This window comes from Nomascus leucogenys, unplaced genomic scaffold, assembly GCF_006542625.1.
Source record: "Nomascus leucogenys isolate Asia unplaced genomic scaffold, Asia_NLE_v1 Super-Scaffold_258, whole genome shotgun sequence".
NCBI lineage: Eukaryota > Metazoa > Chordata > Mammalia > Primates > Hylobatidae > Nomascus > Nomascus leucogenys.
The window spans coordinates 3,821,483-3,840,145 of NW_022095769.1; the positions used below are offsets into that span (position 1 = coordinate 3,821,483).

General features: G+C 42.7%; 1 protein-coding gene across 1 annotated transcript in view; it reads right to left on the minus strand.

Annotated features, from left to right (window-relative positions):
- Window positions 1-18,663, minus strand: part of KPNB1 (karyopherin subunit beta 1) — a 34,085-nt gene that overhangs the window by 10,757 nt on the left and 4,665 nt on the right. Inside the window, exons 3-13 of the mRNA XM_030808032.1 lie at window positions 16,589-16,789; window positions 14,987-15,139; window positions 12,494-12,553; window positions 10,486-10,575; window positions 9,382-9,492; window positions 8,500-8,601; window positions 5,806-6,030; window positions 4,049-4,240; window positions 3,197-3,327; window positions 701-848; window positions 415-486 (exon numbers count right to left, since the gene is read on the minus strand). Coding sequence (XP_030663892.1) covers window positions 415-486; window positions 701-848; window positions 3,197-3,327; window positions 4,049-4,240; window positions 5,806-6,030; window positions 8,500-8,601; window positions 9,382-9,492; window positions 10,486-10,575; window positions 12,494-12,553; window positions 14,987-15,139; window positions 16,589-16,636 — 1,332 coding nt within the window. The 5' untranslated portion in view covers window positions 16,637-16,789. The remainder of the gene's footprint in view (window positions 1-414; window positions 487-700; window positions 849-3,196; window positions 3,328-4,048; window positions 4,241-5,805; window positions 6,031-8,499; window positions 8,602-9,381; window positions 9,493-10,485; window positions 10,576-12,493; window positions 12,554-14,986; window positions 15,140-16,588; window positions 16,790-18,663) is intronic.

Sequence of the window (18,663 nt, forward strand, 5' to 3'; positions counted from 1 at the left end):
CAAAACCATTCAAGCTGCCAACACAAATGAGCTATATATCTGGAAGGAACCATCACATATTAAGTAGTTTCCTTCTCTACACAGTGACGTTAGTTGAAACAAACAAGAGTGAGGAAGAGAGGTCTGATGAGTGTATGTTGAATTAGGACAAGTCAAGTTGGTTTAATTTTATCAGGATTACATCTAGACCATCTGTAAATAAGTAGGATTTGAATCTTTCTAGACAGACAGGAAAGGCAGGTGGGAAACTCCTCTCCCAATCGATCAATCACAGACCAAAGCCTTCTGAGAACAGCTTCTGATCCGCATCATCTATACCATTTTCGAGTTCTGTGTGTACACGAACTTGTCATACTGAGATACTAATAATTCTCTAACCTGGAGTTATTAAGAAGTCATAAGGCACCACCATACCTGGAGAGTTGCGCAGAGTAAAGACTGAAGGTCATTGAACTGGATTCTATCGGATGTGCTCTGGATATGTGACTACAAAGAAAATAAGAAAACATAGTCTACATGAAAACCTTCCACTTTTGCTGGGACCATTTAATAATCTTCCCCAATACTAACATAGGAAAGTAAACAACAACAAAAAACCCATAATAAACACTAAAAAGACAGAACAGTCTGGAAAATAGATCTAGGTGTCAAAAGTACTGCCCCATTCCCACCCATAGTCAGGGGCACTCTTAGGTCTCACCTCCATCTGAAGAACCTGTTGCAGTCGTTCCATGATGACCAAAGTCGTTTTCTGGACAGCAGGATAACAATCCTTGGCACTGTTTTTCACAATTTCCATCAGAGATTCATATGCAGAACTCCTCAGGTTGTTCTGGTGTCCATCAGGTCTGTAAAGAACACAGAGAAAATCTTAAAGTCTCAACTGAAAAGGACAGGGAAGAATATAGACAATGTCTTGCCAAAAATAAGAACTCAGGAACCGGTATGACTGCAGACCTGGTTTGAGTTTGGAAACACGATATCCAAGAACCAAATCTTCAAGTCCTTTGAGCCAATGGCTATGTTCATTATGGTCTCCAGACAGTTAAAATTTAGAATGGCCCTTTTTGACGAGTTAATGGGTGCAGCAAACCAACATGGCACATGGATACATATGTAACAAACCTGCACACTGTGCACATGTACCCTAAAACCTAAAGCATAATAATAATAATAATAATAAAATAGAATGGCCCTTTTGGAAATGGGCTAAAATTATAGAGGAAAAAATGGTTTGAAATGGTAAAAAATCATGTGAACAATTTAACAAGTTGTCTGAAGTGCTATGAAGAAAATACTCCAATTTTCTTGGCTAGACGTGATGGCTCATGCCTATAATCCCAGCAATTTAGGAGGCTGAGGTGGGCGGATCACTTGAGGTCAGTTCGAAACCAGCTTGGTCAACATGGTGAAACCCAAACTCTACTAAAAACATAAAAATTAGCCAGGCGTGGTGGCGTGTGCTTGTAATCCCAGCTACTCAGGAGGCTGAGGCACGAGAATTCCTTGAACCTGGGAGGTGGTGGTTGCAGTGAGCCAAGACTGCACTCTAGCCTGGGCAACAAGAGCGAAACTCCGTCTCAAAAAACAAATAAACAAACAAAAAAACCCCCAATTTTCTTCATTCATTTAAAAAAGATGTCCTCATATACAATCTCAAAGAGGCATGGAGATGAACTAGTTAAATGGAAGATTTCTGATGAGCACAGTGGCTCAGGCCTGTAATTCCAGCACTTTGGGAGGCCAAGGCGGGCAGATCACCTGAGGTGTCAAGAGTTTGCGACCCGCCTGGCCAACATGGCGAAACCCCATCTCTACTAAAAATATAAAAATTAGCCAGGCATGTTGGTGGGCACTTTTAGTACCAGCTACTCGGGAGGCTGAAGTGCGAGAATCACTTGAACCCAGGAGGTTGCAGTGAGCCAAGATTGCACAATTGCACTCTAGCCTGGGTGTTAAGAGAAGACTGTCTCCAAAAAAAAAAAAAAAAAAAAAAAGGAAGATTTTGTGCTCAGCTCTCTTCCTGAAGGTTTACTTTGCTCATGACTTTAGGTATAGCTCATACAAAACATAAATTGTTAAAGGTTGTCTCCAACTTATAATCCCTTTAAACAACATTTCAAAAGCTTGTTTCTAAGTCAACTGTATTTACCCCAAGTTCTTCATCCTATATAAAAATATGGTAGTTGGCCGGGCATGGTGGCTCATGCCTATAATCCCGGCACTTTGCGGGGCCAAGGCAGGTGGATCACGAGGGTCAGGAGATTGAGGCCATCCTGCCCAACATGGTGAAACCCCGTCTCTACTAAAAATACAAAAATTAGCCAGGCATGGGGGCATGTGCCTGTAGTCCCAGCTATACTCAGGAGGCTGAGGCAGGAGAATCGCTTGAGGAGGTTGCAATGAGCCAAGATTGTGCCACTGCACTCCAGCCTGGGTGACAGAGCAACACTCCGTCTCAAAAAAAATAATAATAAATAAATAAAATAAAAATGGTAGTTACTGATTTGGTGTGGCAATCAAATTCATAATGGGTACTATCATTTCTCTTGTAACCAAATACTCCTGTTAACTGTCAATGCTGCAAAATGAAAGAACCTCTCTAGATCAATTACTCTCTACAAAGAAAGTAGAGAAATTACACGATATTCAGATTTCAGCTGTAAACTGAACAATTCTAAGGTAGGTGGAATCTGCATTTCTTCCTCCATGTTTAAACAAACCAATCAATCAATCAATCATGGGATTCTTTTTTTTTTTTTTTTTTTTTTTGAGACGAGTTTCACTCTTGTTGTCCAGGCTGGAGTGCAATGGCACAGTCTCAGCTCACTGCAACCTCTGTGCCCCAGGTTGAAGCAATTCCCCTGCCTCAGCCTCCCGAGTAGCTAGGACTACAGGCATGCGCCAGCACACCCGGCTAATTTTTTGTATTTTTAGTAGAGACGGGGTTTCACCATGTTGGCCAGACTGCTTTCGAACTCCTGACCTCAGGTGATCCAGCCGCCTTGGCCTCCCAAAGTGCCGGGAATATAGGCGTGAGCCACCATGCCCAGCGGGTTTCTTTTAATTCCTCTAGAGAAGGTAGAGTCTTGTCCTGTCTCACTACGCTTCTATGATTAAGCTAGATATCCTCCACACAGAAGGCAATAGAACTTGGATGCAAAGACCTCACTCATTTCTGTGAAATATCAGTTACCTGTCTGTAGTCTCTAGGAGCTTCTGAACTATGAGTTCAAATGAAGAAGATAAACAGTAAGTAGCTGGTTCTTCCTGATCATCAGCAACGTCTGCAGCTTCATAAGCAGCTTCAGCCAGACTAGAGAAAGCCTGAAATGCAGATAGGTTCAATGTTAATCCTGAAAGAACCCCACACCTTAGGATTATCTCATTTTTCATTAAGATACTTTGGGCTGTGTCAGTGAACTTCCAACTTTTTCTGCCAAGGTCATCTCAAGACAGCATTTTACAGGTATCTTTTAAACTAACTATTTATTTATTTTATTTGTACTTTCTGTTCACCCTGTCTGATAATCTGACAACTCTCTAAGCAGCAGAGTACTTTCAACAATACCTGCCATTTCATTTGTTTCCTTTCACAGAAAGACTTTTAGCCCCATTCCTTCCTTATTTGAACTTCCTCCCCTTAACCAATTACATTAGCCTAACTGACTCAGCATGTAGGCCGCCTACCTTCCTTCCCTCTTGCTCTCTTCTCAGCAATAATACTTCTTGTAGCCAAAAACTCTCTACCTTAATCAAAACTTCTTGTCCCCAAGCAATTCAAGAAAGCAACCCAAGTCCAGACAGTTTCCCCACTGGGTTACCATGACTGTTCTAAGTGGTTCGGGAACCAGTAACCATAAGTCAACTGTTCCCACTGGCTCTTGCAGTTGGAATCTCCCGCATATTTTAACTGAATAAATTAGAAAGAAAATGCTACTCAGAAAAAGCTTTCCAGTGAGGCAGATTGATTTCTCTCCCACACCTTCTACTTTCTTGCCAGTGGCACAGGCAAGCTCTTTTTCTCACCAGGAAGAAAATCCCTTACCCAGCACACATTTGAAGCCACTCTGGGTTCAGCACTGAGACCCTCAATCAGACACTGTAGCAAGGGAGCCAAGTAGACATCATTGATGGCAGCTTCAGGAAGCAGCTCACAAATTCTGCCTACAGTCCATGCAGCTGTATCTCGAACAACTACACTGGGGTCTTTCATTAATTCTATTAGGGTGGGCATTGCCTGAAAATATAACAGTTATTAGCAAAGCAAAACAAAGATTAAAATTCATGTTAACTACTACCCCAGAAAAAGAAATACTGATGGATGGCTTAACTCAAAAAAGTCACCAGGATACTTTTGTAATTTTACAGGACATGGTGTGAAACATCTTTCAAAATATTTGAAAATATCTTTCAAAACTCCAGTTTAGAGTTTTATATTAAGAATTTGGTGTAAATGCTTTTAGTAGTCTGCAATAAATTACTCAGAGGCCAGGCATGATGATGGCTCATGCCTGTAATCCCAGCACTCTGAGAGGCTGAGGCAGGCAGAACACTTGAGGTCAGGAGTCACTTGAGGTCAGGAGTTCAAGACCAGCCGGGCCAACATGATGAAACCCGGTCTCTCTACTAAGAACACAAAAATTAGCTCGGCATGGTGGCACATAGTCCCAACTACTCAGGGGACTGAGGCACGAGAATTGCTTGAGCTGGGGAGCTGGAGGTTGCAGTGAACCTAGATTGCACCACTGCACTTCAGCACGCCAGCATGGGTGACAGAGTAAGACTCCATCCCCCCACCTCCCCACCTCAAAAAAAAGAATTACTTGGATACTCAGAATTCTCAGGATGCAGCTATGATGGCATCTGGCTATATCCAGGAGACTGAAAGACTGAATTCTTTAAGCACTAAACTCAACTGTAACTCTTTTTTTTTTTTTTTGAGATAGAGTTTCGCTCTTGTTGCCCAGGCTGGAGTGCGATGGCACGACTTATAATAGCAAAACAAGCACAACATTTCCGTAAGAACATTTTCATTACATAAAGGACATTTTGTCCAAAGAATAGAATAATAATGCCATTATTAAAAATTATGGGGAATCGCCGGGCGCAGTGGCTCACGCCTGTAATCCCAGCACTTTGGGAGGCCGAGGTGGGCGGATAACGAGGTCAGGAGATCGAGACCATCCTGGCTAACATGGTGAAACCCCGTCTCTACTAAAAATACAAAAAAATTAGCCGGGTGTGGTGGTGGGCACCTGTAGTCCCAGCTACTCGGGAGGCTGAGGCAGGAGAATGGCGTGAACCCGAGGGGCAGAGCTTGCAGTGAGCCGAGATGGCGCCACTGCACTCCAGCCTGGGCGACAGCAAGACTCCGTCTCAAAAAAAAAAAAAAAAAAAATTATGGAGAATCAGTGCTAAGTGCAAAAAAAAAATTATCGGGAAATGTTTACAACATAGTATTAAATGAAGAAACAAGTTATAAAACAATCTGCACAGGAAGAGCCTGCTGCACAGACATGCACACAGGAAAAAGCTTCAAGAATAAATACAGAGTTAAGAGTGGTATTTCTGGGCAATGAAATTAAAGGTGACTTTTCTCTTTTGGCTTTTTTCAAACGTCTCTGGATCATGCTGACTTATGTAATTAAAAACCTAAGGAATGTATTTTACCCTCATTAAAAGTAAACAAGTATCTAGAAATAATCTTTGTAGATGACAATTTACAGTTTTGTTTTGAAAAATAAAGATATGCTTTAAGTTTAAACAATACTACTTTCTACTCCAAAAATCCCTCAGCTTCACCTGTATAACTAGTGGTTTGAGCTGACTGGGCTCTGGTCCTTCCAAGATACAACCAAAAGCCATCACTGCTGCATCCCGGTACCGCCAATCTGGGTTCTTGATGTGTTCTTTAATGAAGGGGAGGACATGTGGGACAATGTCATCTTCACAGCAGGTGGCCAGAAGCATGAGGCACACCCCTGCGGCTTTGCAGGGGTTCCAGTCATCGTCATCATCATTTTCGTCCTGGTGAAAGAATATGGCACTAGTTAAGATTTTGTCCAAAGAATCATTTTAACTCGAAAGGTCCTCCGACTACTCTTGAATGTCTTTAGAATTTAAACTCCAGGGAAATAAAATATAAGACCTTTGTATTTTGTCTCTTCCACAAACATTCATCACAGCATAGCCTTTGTTAAACGAGATTCAGATGGAAGAAGATTCCCTTCAGTACTACACAACAAGAATGAAAAAATTTCAACTACATCCAAAAAGAATGAATTCCAAACATTTAGAACAAAATACAGAACTAGAGTGTATGCTGTATGATTCCAGTTATGTAAAGTCCAAAATCGGCCAGGCGCGGTGGCTCATGCCTGTAATCCCAGCACTTTGGGAGGCTAAGGCGGGTGGATCACCTGAGGTCAGGAGTTTGAGACCAGCCTGGCCAACATGGTGAAACCCCATCTCTACCAAAAATACAAAAATTAGCTGGGTGTGGTGGCACGTGCTTGTAGTCCCAGCTACTCAGGAGGCCAAGGCAGGAGAATTGCTTGAACCTGGGAGGCGGAGGTTGCAGTGAGCCAAGATTGTGCCACTGTGCTCCAGCCTGTGTAACAGAGTGAGACTCTGTCTCAGAAAAAAAAAAAAAAAACAAAAGACATAGTATTAAAAAATAAATAAATAAAGTCCAAAATCAACAAAAATTAACCTATGGAATAAAAGACCAGGAAAGTGAAGGAGTTTCATGACTGGGAGGAAGACATGATTCAATCAAAAGTTCAAAAAAGAGGCGAGGTGCAGTGGATCATGCCTGTAATCCCAGCACTTTAGGAGGCCAAGGCAGGCAGATCACTTGAGGTCAGGACTTCGAGACCAGCCTGGTAAACATGGTGAAACCTCGTTTCTACTAAAAATACAAAGACTATCTGGGTATAGTGGCACACGCCTGTTAATCCCAGCTACTCGGGAGGCTGAGGCAAGAGCATCACATGAACCTGCGAGATGAAGGTTGTAGTGAGCCAAGACAGCCCCACTGCACTCCAGCCTGGGTGATAGAGCAAGACTCTGTACCCCCCAACCCTCAACAAAAAACCAAAAACCAAAAACACAAAAGTTCAAAGAAGAAAAGATTCCACTAATATCTCCTCTTAAGTTAGAATCCAAGGTATAGCTTCCTAATTGTGGCCATTCACACCACATAGTAAACTTAAGGCACGTTGCCTATGCAGTTTCAGAAAATCACACAAAGAATAATTTGTTCTCAAATAGGAAAAGCACAATAAAAATATAAGAAAGCAGGCCGGGTGCAGTGGCTCACGCCTGTAATCCCAGCACTTTGGGAGGCTGAGGCAGGTGGATCACTTGAAGTCAGGAGTTCGAGACCAGCCTGGCTAACACGGCAAAACCCCGTTTCTACTGAAAATACAAAAATTAGCTGGGCGTGGTGGTGCGCACCTGTATTTCCAGCTACTGGGGAGGCTGGAGTGGGACATCGCTTGAACCCAGGAGGCAAAGGGTGCATTGAGCCAAGATCATGCCATTACACTCCAGCCTGGGAGACAGAGTATGACTCCGTCTCAAAACAAAAGAAAAAACAAAAACAAAAAAACCCTGAAAGGAGAGATGAAAATTTAAGGGAACACCCAGTTCATTTTAATCCAAATACATCCCTACTTAGCTTTTGAAACTGCTATATTGAGAATCATACACATCCCTAAAAACAATTACAATCCTGTATACAAAGCAATGACGCAGTGCTCAGTTACCAGCATTGTTTCCTCAGAGTACTAGCAGCTCTTTGGTAATACTTCACATGCACCAGAAGAACCTTCCCAAACACCGTATCAAGAAAACACTGTGTTGCATAAAGTCAGGAGAACAAAAGCAACCAGGACACGGTCCTCATAAAAGAACTTCTATATTTACTCATTAGACCCCAATCTTTATGAAGTCTTGTCACTTTACTTTCATCCTGAATCTTAATAATTGAAGTTAATTATCTTAAAGGATCAGTAGAAGGGTTTCTTTCTTGGGTTGGGGTCCTTCATTAGGATCTGAATAACTCATATCCAACTTCCTTAGCATTTTAAAAACATACACCCTGTGAAATCACGAAAGTATCCTAGATATTAGAACAGATACACAAGTGGCCTAAAACCAGCACATCTTTGCTCCCAACCTTGCTTCACTGAAGTTTTGATAGAGCACCTCTCTTTTATGAGTTTGGACAATGGAGCACTCAGGAAATCAGAGCAGCATGTGGCTCATTCCTGAGCAAGACGCATCTGAGATGTTAAGACTCAGTTCTCCTTCACAAAGAAGTCAGAGCCCAGGGGATCTTATAGATCCAGCTTAGCTGTTCCTGAGTCATCAACAACAGAACATCAAATAGTTGATGGGTTGCAAAGTTCCTTCCATGGAAACTGTTCCACAAACAGTTTACTGTTAGTAAGGTTTCACAGCTTACCTACCTATATTTGGAAGGTAACTCACCTGTTTAGTTAGTGTCTGTGTGAGGATTGGAACCAGATACTGTAGTGCTCCCTTGGCATAAAACTTGCTGGTGTGCTCAGGGGGCCGTCCTTGTTCTGCTGCCTGAGGAGAAACAAAGCAAATTCTAGACAAAAGCAACCAAACTCTGTATACTAAAGGCATACAATGACAGCTGACCAGGGGTCTCTTAACAGAAACATACAGGAACAAATGGTAACATACAATGTGATCTTGGAAAGTGCTAATTTTTTGGTCTACTTCAGTGAGAATCTTTTAGGCCATATATTATAGGTCCAAGGCAACATTAAGTATAACTTTTTTTCGTAAGTTCAATTCATATGGACAACCTGATATTTCAGTGTTCCTTGGATCAACACACACACCCAGTTTGCCTAAAGATGCCAAAAAAAACCTTATTCTTGTCCTGAAATAAAGTGTGTAAAGACCAAGCTAGAAACAAAACGTGAATTCAAAGATCCCAAGTAGAGAACTCCCCCTTCTCCTCCATATCTGACTCTTTCACCAGAGCTAGTAAAGTATCAATTATACATCCCAGGCTTGCATCAGGACTTCCAAAAGGAAATAATTCAGCATCAGGTATCACCTTGGTAAACTGCGACAGCCTGCTGCCCCCTTGTGTTCACTGTGATAATACCACTATTTACGATCAATCATGCCTGACTGCTTGGCAAAAACGTGAGAGCCCTCATTACTGATGTGCCTCCTTCATGAAGGGCTCTGGCTAGCAGAAAAATCAAAATCTCTGCCAATGGAGATACCCTCTAAACCCAGACAGAATAAAGTTCCCCTAGAAGGGGAGTATCATCCACAAATGAGATATGTCCCAAAGCCTATTCAGAATAATAGTTCTCCCCAGCTCACCTCTGAAGCCTCAATGGCCAAATCCATTTCCTCATCACAGACATTGGACCAGAATTCTATCCCTTGTAGAGCCACCTCATCAATGTCACTTTTCATTGCTTCGATTGTGATCTTAAGAAGAAAAACACCCCAGGCCCCAAATAAGTACTGATTCAAGTGAGTTCCCACTCCAACCCGGCTTTAACCACAGACATGCAAATTTCAGAAATGTAACTTATAAAAAGCAAGCTAGGCTTGAAAGAAAAGATAGAAAAAGAAAGATTTTCTTTCTTTCTTTTTTTTTTTTTTTTTGGTAATGGGGTCTCACTCTGTCACCCAGGCTGGAGTACAGTAGCACAATCTCAGCTCACTGCAACCTCCACCTCCCAGGCTCAAACAACCTCCACCTCCCGGGCTCCCACCCCAGCCTCCTGCGTAGGTGGGACCACAGGTGCATGCCACCTCACCTGGCTTATTTTTGTATATTTTGTAGAGGCGGGTTTCACCATATTGCCTAGGCTGGTCTCAAACTCCTGGACTCAAGTGATCTGTCAGTCTCAGCCTCCCAAAGTGCTGGGATTACAGGCGTAAGCCACCATGCCTAGCCTCAGATTTTCAAAATGCAGGGTTTTTTTTTTCTTTTAGAGACAGAGTCTCGCTTTGTGGCCCAGATTGGAGTGCAATGGCGTGTTCTTGGCTCATTGCACCCTCCGCCTCCTGGGTTCAAGCGATTCTCCAGCCTCAGCCTCCAGAGTAGCTGGGATTACAGGCGCGTGCCACCACGTTCAGCTAATTTTTGTGTTTTCAGTAGAGACGGGGTTTCACCATATTGCCATGCTGGTCTCGAACTCCTGACCTCAGGTGATCCGCCCGCCTCAGCCTCCCAAAGTGCTGGGATTACAGGCGTTAGCCACCGGGCCGGGCCTCAAAATGAAGGTCGTTTACCCACACAAAGTTAGCACCAGTTTTCTTGGCACACCACTGATGAGCTTAAACCTAACAGTCTCAAGGAATTTCCTTGATTACATAATATTAAGTAAAATATTACAGAATTGGCAAAATAGCAACTAAGGATGATGGGCTCTGTAATTAGCTATAAGCTCAAATCACATAAAAAATACTTACTGCAAAAAGAGCAGGACCCATATATGTCTCCATGTACTGATAATATAAGGACATTATCTTCACCAGATTCTGTAAAGCAGCCACTCGTACCTTTTATGAAGAGCAGATCAGATAGTTTACGAAAATAACAATGCAATCTGACAAAGTTAGATTCACTCAAATGGGCCAATAATCCTAAGGATTAATTGAGGTAAATATGGGATATGTTATCATTTCCCTAAAATTCATTATCTCCCTTCAATTCCCTCATTATCCGTTCCTTTATTTTCCCATTTCCTCTCTCTTTTTTGGGGAAGGGACAGAGTTTCGCTCTTGTTGCCCAGGCTGGAGTGCAGTGGCATGATCTTGGCTCACTGCAACCTCTGCCTCCCAGATTCAAGCAATTCTCGTGCCTCAGCCTTCCAAGTAGCTGGGACTACAGGTGCCTACCATCATACCCAGCTAATTTTTTGTATTTTTAGTAGAGACGGGGTTTTGCTATGTTGACCAGGCTCATCTCGAACTCCTGAGCTCAGGCAATCCATTCACCTTGGCCACCTAAAGTGCTAGGATTAAAGGTGTGAGCCACTGCGCCCGGCCATTTCTCTCTCTTTTTTTTTTTTGAGACATTCTTCTTGCTCTGTTGCCCTGGTGCAAGTATAGTGGCCATGATCATGGCTCACTGCAGCCTCAACCACCAGGCTCAAGTAATCCTCCCACTTCAGCCTCCCATGTACCTAGGACTACAGGCTCGCCCCATCACGCACAGCTAATCTTTGTGGACATGGAGTTTTGCCATGTTGCCCAGACTGGTCTCCAACTCCTGGGCTCAAGTGATCCTCTGGCCTCCGCCTCCCAAAGTGCTGGGATTATAGGCGTGAGCCACCACACCCAATCCTTTTTTTTTTTTGAGATGGAGTATTCCAGGCTGGAGTGCAGTGGTGTGATCTCAGCTCACTGCAACCGCCGCCTCCCGGGTTCAAGGGATTCTCCCGCCTCAGCCTCCTGAGTAGCTGGGATTACAGACATGCGCCTGTAAAGTGTTGGGATTACAGGCGTAAGCCACCGCGCCTGGCCTCAGTCCTTTTTTTTTTTTTTTGCATTAAAGGTGCGTGTGGAACCCACGGTAGGGCTAAATTCACTAATACTATTCAGACTGAAGATGTTAACTTCTATCTTCTTGAAGGGTCAGGTTTTGGGTATAGCAATAGCAAAGCTGCTTTAATGGCTACAGGGGAAAACAATCACTTGAATAACCTATGGCAATAAAGTAGCAAAGCTGATCAAAAACCTTTTCTCCCTTAACTGTTTGTGTATATATATTTTTTAGTAGAAATGGCTTGAATAACCTATGGCGATGAAGTAGCAAAGCTGATCGAAAACCTTTTCTCCCTTAACTGTTTATTTGTGTATACATATTTTTTAGTAGAGATGGTGTCACCATGTTGCCCAGGTTGGTCTCCAACTCCTGACCTCAGTGATCCTCCTGCTTTGGCCTCCCAAATTGCTGGGATTATAGTGAGCCACCACACTGGCCCCTTAAACCTTTTTTAAGAGGATGGCAACTTCCATTACAATTCTTCCCTCTTCTCCAATGTTTTTATTAATTATCATTATTATTTTTTGAGATGGAGTCTGTTTGCACTGGCATGATCTCGGCTCACTGTGACCTCCGCCTCCCAGGTTCAAGCGATTCTTGTACCTCAGCCTCCCCAGCAGCTGGGACTACAGGCACGTGCCACCACACCCAGCTAATTTTTTTGTATTTTTAGTAGAGACAGGGTTTCACCATGTTGGCCAGACAGGTATGAAACTCCTAACCTCAGGTGAACTGCCTGCCATGGCCTCCCTAAGTGCTGGGATTACAGGTGTGAGCCACCATGCCCAGCCAGAATATTAATTATTAGTAACAATATTAATCAAACCTTATTGCTCAAGTCAACTGATTCCCAGTATTTTAAACTTATATTAGATTTGACATTTCCTAGGAAAGATGCGAGACAGATTTTTCATATAACCTAACACTTACCCTCGTATCTGGACACTGTGTGGCTTCACAGACCACCTGCATAATAAAGTGCCTTTCAGACTGTAGGAGGAATAAAAATAAAGAGAATTAGGAGAGCATAACCTGTACATAGGAAGATTTCCAGACTCCCTCTACAAGGAAAACCTCTCGCTCCCTCAGGGCCCCACACAGCCCTGCCTGGTACAATCAAGCCACTCTCCCTTCAGATGGTACAGCACTATAAAGGCTATAAAGAGTTTACCTTCGGTGTCTGCTATGTGACTTGCCCTCCAATGAGGTCCCTAATCTTTTAATCTCCAAAATGACCCTTCACTAACAAAGACTTCAGGGAGGAAACAGAAAAATGTAGGTCACAAGGTTTAAATAAAAATGGTTGGTTAAAAGATAAAAATTTACATGTAGGAAAATCAATTTCCTTATAGCTAAAATAAGAGAATTCAAAATATCTGCTTTATTTCAGAGACCAAATTTGTTTTCTGAGGTAGCAAATTCACATCAAATGTGGTGAGAAAAGGGAGAATGAGCTTTATGTGCTACCCTCCTAAATCTTCCAAAATCTATTAAACAAAAATCCAGTTTTCTAATGACTTAGAATTGCCGTTTGCTCTGGGGTTTCAGACCTTTCCAAAGTCAAGAAATGGTAAAAAGCCAGCTAAAGTGTCAACAAACATACATACAGAAATACTTTCAGACCATGACCCCGGCAATTTTACTTGTCGGTATTTACCCAAAAGGACTGAAAGCAGAGTCTCAAAGATACACATGCATGCCCATGTTCATAGCAGCATTACCCACCATAGCCAAAACGTGGGCGCAAACCAAATGGCCATGGATGGACGACTAGATAAACAAAATGTGGCATATATATATAATGGAATATTAATCACCCTTAAAAAGCAAATTTTGACAAATGCTACCCCTTAGATGAACCTTGAGGACATCATACTAAGTAAAACAAACCAGTCGCAAAAAGACAAATATTATATGATTCCACTTACGTAAGGTATTTCGTTAGAGTAGTAAAATACATAGAAACTGAAAGTAAAATGGTGGTTACCAGTGGCTGAGAAAAGGGGAAATGAGGAGTTGTTGTTCAGTATGTAGTTTCAATTTTGCAAGATGAAAAAGTTCTGGAGATTGTTTCCACAGCAATGTGAATCTACTTAACTATACATTTAAAAATGACTTAAGATGGTAAATTTTATGTTATTCATTACATTTTCAGCCAAAATGTTTACATATATATTATACATACACATACACATACGCATATATATATATATGTTTTGGAGACAGAGTCTTGCACTGTTGCCCAGGCTGAAGTACAGTGCTGAAATCTTGAGCCTTGAACTCCCAGGCTCAAGTGATCCTCCCACCTCAGCTTCCTAAGTAGCTGGGATTACAGGCATGTGCCAGAGCACCTGCCTATATATCCTGTTTCTTAAAAACACCTTCCTAAGGTGGTATGAAACACACCAATTGCTATAATTTTTATTCATTTCATTTTTCATTCTTTTTTTTCCATTATAAGCCCTGTAAACACAAGAGCTCACAAAACTGGTTAACAACTCAGTTGTTCCTCTCCACAGAAATCTTTTTTTTAGAGACAGGGTTTTGTTATGTTGTGCAGGCTAGTCTCAAACTCCTGACTTCAAGTGATCCTCTTGCCTTGGTGGCCCAAAGTGTTGGGATTACTGGATGTGAGCCCCAGCACCCGGCCTCCACAAAATCTTTAGTACAAGGCAAAAGATTCACACAATCTTAAAAGAAACCAAAGTATATAGTACATGCCATAATTTCTTTCCTTTTCTTTTTTTTTTGAGACAGTCTCGCTCTGTCGCCCAGGCTGGAATACAGTGGTACAATCTCGGCTCACTGCAACCTCTGCCTCCCAGGTTCAAGTGATTCTCCTGCCTCAGCCTCCTGAGTAGCTGGGATTACAGGTGCACACCACCACACCTGGCTAATTTTTTTGTATTTTTAGTAGAGACGGGGTTTCACCATGTCCGTCAGGCTGGTCTCAAACTCCTGACCTGATGATCCACCCGCCTCAGCCTCCCAAAGTGCTGGGATTACAGGCTTGAGCCACAGCGCCCAGCCTATTCCTTTCTTTTTTTTAAGGGACGATATCTGATTTTGTTGCCCAGGCTGGCCTTGAACAACTGGCCTCAAGCAATCCTCCCGCCTCAGCCTCTGAAGTAGCTGGAGTACAAGTATGCACGACCATGCCCTATAATTTAAAAAAACCCAACAACATTCCACACTTTGGACTGCAAAAGGAAAAACCTAAGCTTAGAAACACTTTATTTCCAAAAGCACGATGAGAAACGGCAAACACTCCATGGGGATATCTCACACAACACGAACTCAACTAAACTACAAACAAATACTTTTAAGTAGGTGGTACTTTCTAAATCACAAACTTAAGAAAACAAAACAAAAAACTTTCATCCCTTACTGTCTGAATCTACACCTTATTGTCAAAAAACTTACCTCTTTATCAAAGTTTGCTTTGGTGAACTCCAATGAGTTCAGGAGTGCATTAGTAGCAGCTAGCTTCACATTATTACTAGGCTCTTCTTTCCTCATCCCCTGGATTATGGCAGTCAGAATCTCATTGGATTTATCTTGTAGCTGCTCTGGGTCCTGTAACAAGCAGAGAAGTGCAATGAACATACAGTCAGCCCTCTGCAGCCATGGGTTCCACATCTGTGGATTCAAGCAATTATGGATTGAAAATATTTAGAGGAAAAAAAATGGATGGTTGCATTTGTACTGCACCAAGAGGTGCATGTACACCTTTTTTCCTTGTCGTCATTCCCTTAATACAGTATACCAACTATTAATATAGCATTTACATTGAATTAGGTATTGTAAGTATTCTAGAGATGATTTAAAGTATATGGGAGGATCTGCATAGGTTATATGCAAATACTACACCATTTTATGTAACAGACTTGAACATTTGAGGATTTTGGTACCTGAGGAGGGTGCTGGAATCAATCCCCTCCAGATGACTGCCATAAGGAGCTCATGACTAATCAGCAGTCCTTTTTCTGTTCTTAAGAGACAGGGTCTATACTGCCCAGACTGAAGTGCAGTGGCTATTCACAGGCACTACCACAGTGCACTGCACCCTCAAATTCCTGGGTTCAAGTGATCCTCCCACCTCAGCTTCCCAAGCAGCTGGGACTACAGGTGTAAGCTACTGTGCCTGGCTTAATCGGCAGTCTTTTTAACTGTAAAGTTCACTCAAGAAAGTATCATGACTTGGTGATCTTTCCCCACCCATTTCCATTTGGGAGTAGCACTGCAAACCACCTGCAAAATAATCTCATGGTACTGGCAGTCCAAAACTGAACAAAAGCAAGTCAAACTCATCAACTTCATCTTTGACTTCTTAGCATAATGACTCTGGGTATGAGGTAATATTAGCTTTCTTCCCCGCTTCTGTGCAAATGGAGATGGCAGTCTGTTGGTGTTTTCCAGGCCATCTGTACTCTAAAGTAAAGCTTCAGGATATTTAAGGGCCAAGGCCAAGGATCAACACCTGGGCACATCTAGGGAGTCTAAGTCCGGGTCAAGTGCTGTGGGCTCCTTTGCTTCATAAAGTCTATATATTAAAATACACACCAAGAGTGGTAACCTCATCAGGAACAACAGTGCTGGGAGGGCTACATCTAATACTGTGTCTCCAGTGGCTAAACCAACTACATCAAATGTTGGCAAAACTTTCCGTAATGTAGTAAATGAAAATGCGCCACAACATTCATGGTACATTCAGGATCTTAAGAAAAAGGATTGGGTCAGGGATGCTCCAAATGAGAATATCCTCATTTTGTAAGTCTAGAATCTAAGACTCTTCAGACACAGACTTCTGCTTTCAGTTTGTGATCCTCAAGTTTCTTTACTTTAGGGCGTGATTAGCAATGTGAAGACAGAGGCCTAAGGGAAATAAATCAGTCTCACTTTCAAAACACTGTGCAATTTAGCTTGGCTTTCTTCGTGATTCAGTAAGGTAGTACTAATATCATTCATGTCACAGCTAGAGGCAATCAGAGGTATATAAACCAGATACATTAGGCAAGCACTTACTATATCTTGGCAAATATAACCGATGGCTTCCAATGTCGACTCCTTCATGTGCTCTGTGCTGTTGGGGTTTGTGACATTGGCCACCAGCTGAGGAATGAGTTCTGGCCACTGGTTTACTGGGATCTCTGCACAAGCAATACCAGCCACACACTGTGAGGCAGAACTAGGCCGGTAAGTTTCTGTGCCCAATGTCTGCAAAACCTGCACCAAAAAAGACAAAAGATACAAATTTCTAACACTATTTGACCACATTTTGCCCACCACCATACTTATATTAGTGTCTCTGAATTCTTTTTTTTTTTTCTTTCTTAAGACAGGGTCTCACTCTGTTGCCCGGACTGGAGGGCAGTGGCACGATCACAGCTCACTGTAGCCTCAATCTCTATGGTGCAATCTATCCTCCCGCCTCAGGCTCCTGAGTACCTGAACTACAGGGGTGGATATGCTGACACGCCCAGCTATCTTTTGTTGAGACAGGGCATCACCATATTGCCCAGGCTCAAAAAAAAAAAAAAAAGGAAAATACAAGGCCTCAGTCAGTTGTCCAGGGTGGAGTGCAGTAGCAAAACGATAGTGCAGCGGCACAACGATACTGCAGCCTCGACCTCCCATGCCTCCCCGAGTAGCTTAGACTACAAGCACATGCCATCACACCCAGCTAACTTTTCTGGATTTTTAGTAGAGATGGGGTCTCCCTATGTTGCCCAGGCTGGTCTCAAACTCCTGGCCTCCCAGAGTGCTAGGATTACAGGTGTGGACCACTGTGCCCAGGCAGCTGTCTCAGAATTTTTTTTTTTTTTTTTTTTTTTTTTTTTGAGACAAAGTCTCGCTCGTGTCCCCTAGGCTGGAGCATGATGGCGCGATCTCGGCTCACTGCAACCTCCGCCTTCCAGGTTCAAGTGATTCTCCTGCCTTAGCTCCCCCCAGCAAGTAGCTGGGATTACAGGTGCCTGCCACCATGCCCGGCTAGTTTTTGTATTTTTAGTAGAGGTGGGGTTTCACCATGTTGGCCAGGACAGTCTTGAACTCCTGACCTCAGGTGATCCACCCGCCTCGGCCAACCAAAGTACTGGGATGACAGGCGTGAGCCACCGTGCCTGGCCTCAGAATTCTTATCTATAATACGGAGAAGTAGAAAAGGCTGTCAGAAAAAGCCAGCCTCAGCAGCAACATCAGCATAATCAACACTGCCCTAGAACCTAGAAACAAAACCAGTCATCCCACCTCACTTCAACCTTCGGCATGAGGTGGGCAACCAGAAGTTACAATCGGAGGTAGCAGTAAATGGCAAAGGAGAGAGATAGGGACAAAACTCATCTTCCAGGCTCATTGTTGCCATTAATAAGGAAAGGATGGTTCACAACCTCGTTTTGTGGACAGACACGGACACTAGAATGAAGCTAGTTCTGGGGCATTCGGGTGGGTCTTATTCACAGTATATCACTGTCTAATCTGATCCAAGGAGATCTCACTCATGAGACGTGGGCTGAAACAAAACTTTTTCCTTCTAATCATTGACAACCCAGCACTCTGGGTGACTTACATAGAAAGGCCTTGGCCAAGTAACAACATCACTAAATACAAAAACAAAGTTGCTGATGTTAATAACACCTATGAACTAATCTTTATATAACATCCACTCTGAAAGGATTTGTTCTGTTTGCCCAAGAATCAAAGAACTGTTCTCTCTACCACTGACAGATACCAAAATCTGGCCAGATGTCAAAACAAGATCCACTTGTCATTAAACATGTCTCGCTTGACATGGTAACCACACCACCATTTATGTAAAGAGTAAAGGCGCAGGTATGATAAAAGACGAAGCCACAACTGACCTAGGATTAATTATTACCGTGATCAGCTAATTCAGTCAATGAACTCACTAAGAATCACTAGTCCACTCAAAGGCAAACAGTTAACTGTTCTGGCATGAACACAGGACAAAGAATAGCTGCCAGATATTCAGGCCAGCTCTGCTGACTGGGTCGGATCACTTAGTATCCTGCTTTGCGGCTAGAACCAATAATGAACTCCTCCTTTCCTTCTTATATGGTATATCACCATCACTGGCCCCC